General features: G+C 39.9%; 1 protein-coding gene across 1 annotated transcript; it reads right to left on the bottom strand.

Annotated features, from left to right (window-relative positions):
• Positions 1 to 3881: 3881 nt before the first annotated feature.
• On the bottom strand, positions 3882 to 4838 carry LOC101100591 (olfactory receptor 10AG1-like). The gene has a single exon (XM_003993330.6). The coding sequence runs from the start codon at positions 4836 to 4838 to the stop codon at positions 3882 to 3884; it is 957 nt and encodes a 318-aa protein (XP_003993379.2).
• Between the last annotated feature and the right edge of the window lie 3239 nt (positions 4839 to 8077).

Raw genomic sequence — 8077 nt, forward strand, 5'->3', positions numbered from 1 at the left:
GAGACAGAGAGAGACAGAGCATGAACGGGGGAGGGGCAGAGAGAGAGGGAGACACAGAATCGGAAATAGGCTCCAGGCTCTGAGCCATCAGCCCAGAGCCCGACGCGGGGCTCGAACTCACGGACTGCGAGATCGTGACCTGAGCTAAAGTTGGACGCTTAACCAACTGTGCCACCCAGGCGCCCCTAAATTTTTATTTTTAAAGTGTTTATTTATTTTAGAGAGAGAGAGCAAGAGAGAGAGAGAGAGAGAGAAGAAGAGAGAGCATGCAACATTTATGAATGGAGTAGGGGCAGAGAGAGAGGGGACAGAGGATCCAAAGTGGGTTCTGCACTCACAGCAGAGGGCCTGAATCAAGACTCAAACTCATGAACCATGAGATCATGACCTGAGCTGAAATTGGACGCTCAACCGACTGAGCCATCTGGGTGGGCCCCTACACTAAAGTCTTGAATCCCACTACTTCCTCCACTAAAGGCAGAATGGTGAGTCCTTTCCAGAAGGTTTTTCAGTTTACTTTTCCCAGGTCCATCAAAGAGATCCCTATCTACGGCAGCTATCACTTCACAAAATGCATTTCTTAGATAATAAAACTTGGAAGTTATAATTATTAATTGATCCATGAGCTGCTAAATTGTCTTAGCAGGCATGGAAACCACACTAATCTTGTCCATCTCCATCAAAACTCTCAGATGATCGGATGCATGGTCAATGGGCAGTAGTAGCTTGAACGAAATCTTTTTTTTTTTTTTTTTTTTTTGAGTGGTAGGTCTCAACTGTAGGCGTAAAATAGTCAGTAAACCACGTTGGAAACAGATGTGCTGTCATCCAGACTGTGTTGTCCCATTTCTAGGGCACAGGCAGAGTAGATTTAGCATAATTAGCATAATTCTTAAGGGCCTTAGGACTTTCAGAATGGTAAATGAGGACTGGTTTCAGCTTAAAGCGAGCAGCTGCACTAGCCCCAAATGAGATAGAGTCAGCCTGTCCTTTGAAGATTTGAAGTCAGGTATTGGCTTCTCCTCTCCCACTGTGAAAGTCCTAGATGGCATCTTCTTCCAGTAGAAGGCTGTTTCATCTCCGGTGAAAAATCTGTTGTTGAGTGAGGCCACCTTCATTAGTATCTTAGCTGGATCTTGTTGGTAACTTGCTGAAGCTTCTGTATCAGCTTCTGTTGCTTTACCTTGCCCTTTGATGTTATGGAGACGTTTTCTTTCCTTTAACCTCATGAACCAACCTCTGCTAGCTTCGGACTTTTTTTCTAGTTTTACCTCTCTCAGCCTTCATAGAACTGGAGAGAGTCAGAGCTTTGCTCTCGGATAAGCTTTGGGATAAGGGAATGTCATGGCTGGTTTGATCTTCTATCCAGACAGCTAAAACTTTCTCCACGTCAACAATAAGGCTGTTTCACTTTCTTATCATTTCTGGGTTCAATGGAGAAACACTTTTAATTTCCTTTAAGAACTTCTCTTTTGCATTTACAAACTTGGCTGTTTGGTACAAGAGGCCTACCTGTCAGCCTATTTTTGGCATTAAGCACACCTTCCTCACTAAGCTGAATCATTTCTAAGCTTTCTATTTAAAGTGTGATTTTTTTTTCACTTGAACACTTAGAGGACATTGTAGGATTATCAACTGGCTTAATTTCACTATTCTTGTGTCTCAGGGAATAGGGAGGCCTGAGGAGAGGAAGAGAGAGAGGTGAACGACCAGTCGGTGGAGCTTTCAGAACACACAGTACATTCATTGGTTAAACTTGCCTTCTTACATGAGTGCAGTCATGGAACCCCAAGACATCAAAGATCACTGACCACAGATCACCATAACAAGTGTAATAATAATGAAAAAGGTTGAAATATTGTGAGAGTTACCAAAATGTGACCCAGCTTTGTTAAAATTATATGATGATGACCTTGATAATTGTTTCTTAGCATTTGTTTTTCTTTTCTTTTCTTTTCTTTTCTTTTTTTCCTTTAAGTTGAAGTGTTATGCCAGGGAGGAATCATAGGGAAGTTGTGTTATATACACTCTTTTATTCCTTCTAAGGAACTCTGGTGATAAATGCAGTACGGTAATGGAGAAGGTGAAGGGGGGAGTGAAGGTATTCTGTATTTTCAAAGGAATATTATGGGAGTCCTGCTGGGAATACCCAAGGGCCTGGAATGGTTGGTGCCCAGAGGTTTACAGAATCCGGAATGGTGTGGAGGAAACAGATATGGGAAGAACAGTATTGACTAATAGGAGTTTTATCAAATTTTGCTTCTTTAATGTTCAGATTTACTCTTTCCTGTCTTCCTACACAGCTATTTCTTTGTCATTAAGACACTGGAAAGTTTCATTTAAAAAAAAGAAAGAAGGGAAATTGCTGATTTCTACTTCAAGAAGGGAGGAAGAGATAAGAAATGTAACTCACACAGCCCAGAACTAACATTTTTTTTAACGTTTATTTATTTTTGAGAGACAGAGACAGAGCACGAGTGGGGGAGGGGCAGAGAGAGAGGGAGACACAGAATCCAAAGCAGGGTCCAGGCTCTGAGCTGTCAGCACAGAGCCCAACGTGGGGGTTGAACTCTGGAGCCTTGAGATCATGACAAGAGCTGCAGTTGAATGCTCAACCAACTGAGCCACCCAGGTGCCCCACCAGAGCTAACATTTTGATAGTTTTATATAAAACTCATTTCAATTACCCAAAACTGTTATCTCTTTCTCCCCACATTTGCATCATTTCTATACATTTAAAATCTGTATGTCCAAATTACCATCAAGTCTTCTAATTAACATGACAAGAGTAAAGTAGATTAGGTAACATTCTGGAGGAAGACTGGATCCTGGAAAGGAGATAATGCGGCCCCCTTTTCCATATGTGAATTCAGCTTTAGGGAATAGCTGATGACTCACCAATAACAGATTGTGAATTATCTGTAACACGTCAACTGTACTTAGTACCATTGGATTCAAATCCTTCCTTTCTTTACATGACCTCACCTGATTAGAAGGTGATTACTAATCATGAGCAGATAAAATATCAGTAGTTCAACTTTTATTATTTGTCATCCTTTCCATGTAACAAAGTTAACTAGATGTCTAATATTTTTCATATAATATGTTGGGACTGGAGATAGAAAAATGAATAATCTTTCTGTGAAACAGAAAATGTTGGCCATATTCTGGAATCTTACCAAAAAGCAGCAGCAACATCACCTTTAATAACTCCTATGTGTTGTTTTAAATATTTCAATACTTTGGATTAAATGTGGGATTAATATACTGTTTAAAAATAACAACTGGTTCAGTAGGTTAAGTGTCAGACTCTCGATTTTGGGTCAAGTCATGATCTCATGGTTCATGAGTTTGAACCCAGCATCAGGTTCTGGGGCTGACAGCACAGAGCCTGTTTGGGATTTTCTCTTTCCCTCTCTCTCTCTGTCTGTCCACCACTCATGCTGTCTCTCTCTCTCTCTCTATCTCTCAAAATAATAAATAAACATTAAAAAATAACTGCTGAGTTTATTTAATATGATATAAGAATACGGCAACACTTCAATAGAATAATTAAGAGTCCTGGAAAAATTGGAGATGAACCAACATGAATGGATGGAGACTGTGATAAATAAGAAAATAGATTTTACAAAGCTATGTTTTTTTTTTAATTTTTTTTTCAACGTTTTATTTATTTTTGGAACAGAGAGAGACAGAGCATGAACGGGGGAGAGGCAGAGAGAGAGGGAGACACAGAATCGGAAACAGGCTCCAGGCTCTGAGCCATCAGCCCAGAGCCTGACATGGGGCTCGAACTTACGGACCGCGAGATTGTGACCTGGCTGAAGTCAGACGCTCAACCGACTGCGCCACCCAGGTGCCCCCAAAGCTATGTTTTTGAGTCATATTACAATCCATTTTGGTAAGAATTTTTTGAGTGCCACCAAAACATCTTTGTTTCTCAGACAATATATTATGGGATTAAACATTGGTGTCACAATGCTGTAAAAGAGAGAAAGAAATTTGTCCATTCCTGTTGAATGGCTGGACTTTGGTCTCAAATACGAAATGATGCCTGATCCAAAGAATAAAGCCACAACCACAAGGTGGGAAGAACACGTAGAGAATGCCTTGGCTCGCCCAGCGGCTGATGGCAGCTTCAGGATGGTTGAGATTATTTTCACATAAGATCCAAGAATCAACATAAAAGGAATAGTGACAACTAGAACAGCAACTGTATAAACCAATATCTCAATCGTAAAAGTATCCCCACAGGCAAGCTTAAGTATTGGAGGTATGTCACAGAAAAAGTGATTCAACTGATTGGACCCGCAGAAGGGTTGAGAGAAGATTAGGTAGGTGAACCCTATGTGTACTGGAATTCCAGTGATCCAACAGCCAGCTGCCAATTGGATACACAGCCTACTGTTCATGATGAGAGGGTAGAGTAAGGGGTTGCAAATGGCGACATACCTGTCGTAAGCCATTGCAGTCAAAATAAAGCACTCGGTGGCTCCAAAGACCAGAAAGAAATACATTTGTGTAGCACAGGCCAGAAAGGAAATGCTTCTACTTTGTCTACAAAGATCTGTTAATAATCTGGGGACAGTGACTGACACATAACATATTTCCAAGGAAGAAAAGTTCCCAAGGAAAAAATACATGGGAGTCCGGAGGGAGGGATCAATCTGGGTTATTATGATAATGAGGCTATTTCCCATCAGAATAATCACATAAATTATCAAAAACACCCCAAAAAGAAACTCTTGGAGGTCAGGAACATCAGAAAAGCCAAGCAGGATGAAATCCATTAATGTAGTGTGATTCCCTCCTGGAGGATATTGTCCTTTAGATTCCATCTACAAAGAAAATGATTTCAAGGCTTAGAATTCTCTTCAACTGCTGGGCCCATTGCAGAATGGGACATATTAAATAGATGATTTCAAATCCACTGACACAGGATAGATATCCAGTTTTTCTGTTTTTTGTTTTCTATTGTTGGTGATATATTTCAAATCCAACATCTCCAAATTCCAGTATATAAAAACAGAAAGTAATCTTAAACACTAATCTTCCTGCTGCTATTAATAACATATATAAATGGATAACACAGCAAAACAAACAACAATAAAATAAAAACAAAACGCATCAGGTAGCCTATTCTTAGGATAAGAACTGCACTAATTAACACAGGACGTTCTCTAATGAGGAATGTGTCTCTTTCCTGATTGATCTGGTATCTACAGTACTTTATTTGTATTTTTTCTGCCTAACACCTTCTTTTTTTAATGTTTATTATTGAGAGAGAGAGAGTGAGAGAGAGAGAACACACATAAACGGGGGAGGGGCAGAGAGCAAGGGGGACAGAAAGTCTGAAGTGGTCTCCATGTTGAAAGCAGAGGGCCCAATGTGGGGCTAGAACCTGCAAACCACGAGATCATGACCCGAGCTGTAGTTGGATGCTTCACCGACTGAGCCACCCAGGTGTCCCTGCCTAGCACCTTCTAATTTCCAATCGATTTGTATGATTCTTTCATGTTTGGTTTGACGTTTCCTCTGTGAACTCCATCTCAGATAACCACAGGGCAAGGTGGTCAGTAGGACTGCATAGCCAGGCCCTGCCTCAGGTCAGTCTTGGCTGCTCGCTAACTGGGAAAGAGACTTAGAATCTGATCAGGAAAATAGGGAATATTGCCCAGACTCCATCAGAGAAAAAGACTTCATTTAACATACCATATACAGTTGTGTTAGAAATCATGTACCATACATAGTAACTGTCATATGTTCGGAATGTAAAATAAATTATATAAGATTTTGATGTAATACCTCCTTAGCTCTACCATGCCCCTCTCCAAAATCTTAATAATTCTGTTTATATTCCAAATGTTAGCACTTTAGGAATAATCAGATAAGTTTAGGGCTTTTATGGAGTAATTAAACAAGGAAAATGGAAAATAAAAGGTGTGAGGGAATTTGATCTTAGGGTTGACACATCTAATGCCAGACAAAATGTGAAATCTGTTTTTGTATGCCTTACTTTTACCTCTAAGTATGCATTTCTGAATATATAATTAATATACAATATACTTTTCATATAAATTATAAACATATCAATCGATACATATTTTTAATATATATTATAGCTTACTTTGAATAAATACTGTGTATTATGAATATATAAAGTTGACCCTTGAAAAATGCACCAATCCCATCCCAGGCTGTCAAAAATCTGGGTATAACTTTTGACTCCCTCACAACTTAGTTACTAACATAAACAGTCAATTAGCTCATGTTTTGTATGTTATAGGTATCATATACTGTAGTCATACAATAAAGTAAGCTAGAGAGGGACGCCTGGGTGGCTCAGTTGGTTGAATGTCTGACTTTGGCTCAGGCCATGGTTTCATGGTTTGTGAGTTCAAGCCCTGTGTCGGGCTCTGTGCTGACATCTCAGATCCTGGAGCCTGCATCATAGTCTATGTCTCCCTGTCTCTCTGCCTCTCCCCCTCGTGCATACTCTCTGTCTGTCTCTCAAAAATAAATAAATATTTTAAAAAATAAGGTAAGCTAGAGAAAATCAGAAGAAAAAGAAAACACATTTATAGCATCTACTGCAAAAAAAACCCCACATACAGTGAACGAGTGGACCCATGCGGTTCAAACTGTTATCCAAGGGTCAGCTGTCTTCTAAATATATACAGCTGACTAACCACCAGGAAGCACAGCACTAAATGCACTGTAGATGGATTCTACCCCGCTTCTTCAGTAAGAATTTTTAGACCACCTAAGTTTGCTCTCTCTGCTACCACTCTGCATCCAGAGACACCGCATCACTTTTTGTGATTTTCAGCTAGCCTTCATTAATGCCAAACTGTGACCTTTTATGTAGATGGTCACAGACTCTGAGACCCGTATTGCCATGAGTTTTGAGTCTCTTCCTCAGTTTCTCAGACTCCAAATTTGCCTTCCTTTTCCTCCAATACAACCCCCCTTTCTTCTTTTAAGACCCGGCTCCTCCCACCTCGGACAGATCCCACAAGACTGAAGCAATTTACAATTTATACTTGGCCTATCTGACTTTTCACACATCCTCAGTGCCTCCCTCCTTACTTCAGTGAATCCTCTATGCTGACTTTAATTTTTCACTGCATACCCTGAAGATAAAAGCCCTCTCCTGGTTCCTCTCTGTTTATGGCTCAGAGCGGTCAAGAGGAGGGACAAGGACCTGGACGTTTCAGGTTCAAATAATATGTTCTATAAACCGGGACTGAGCGCATGCTCCCCACATCCTCTCTTGCCATCATCTCTACCTTTGTTTTGCTGATCTCTCTTTCTTTGTTTTCTCCTCTTTTCACACTTTGGCAGTTATCTCCCCTGTTTTATATCTTCTCAAAAGTTTCATGATTTTATATCATCTTTCCTATATATTTCTTTCTCCAGAAGTTCCTCAGAAAAAAATTGCAATGGAAAAAGAATTGAATTTTCAGTGACCCAGATATGTTTGATGAACATATATTATATAGGAACAAATATATACAGGAACAAATATATACAGGAACAAATTATATATATATATATATATATATATATATATATATATATAGTGTGTGTGTGTGTGTGTGTGTGTGTGTGTGTGGTTTATTATGAGTAAATCCTGAGTGTATTCAATACAAAGTATAGTGAGGATACTAATGGTAAATAACATGAGCTCAGTTTCCGTCTGTACAGAGCCTACAGAAGTCAGCAGTCAGGTGTTCCTGGGAATGTGCAATCTATGTAGAGAGAAGTACGAGGTGTTAGGAGAGTGTAAGACAATTTCTTAAAAATGTTTTTAATGTTTTTGTTTATTTATATTTTTAAAATAAAAAAATTATGTCTATTCATTTTTGAAAGACAGAGAGAGACAGAGCACAAGCAGGGGTGGGGTGGAGAGAAAGAGGGACCCAGAATCTGAAGCAGGCTCCAGGCCCCAAGCTGTCAGCACCAGAGCCTGATGCAGGGCTTGATCTCAGGAACTGCGAGATCATGACCTGAGCCGAAGTTGGACGCTCAGCCAACTGAGACACCCAGGTGCCCATGTTTTTATTTTTGAGACAGA

Source organism: Felis catus, chromosome D1 (assembly GCF_018350175.1).
Source record: "Felis catus isolate Fca126 chromosome D1, F.catus_Fca126_mat1.0, whole genome shotgun sequence".
In the NCBI taxonomy this organism is placed as follows: Eukaryota; Metazoa; Chordata; class Mammalia; order Carnivora; family Felidae; genus Felis; species Felis catus.

Bases quoted from the DNA above. Each gene is read 5' to 3' on its own strand.
- LOC101100591 (XM_003993330.6), bottom strand. From the start codon at position 4,838: ATGGAATCTAAAGGACAATATCCTCCAGGAGGGAATCACACTACATTA.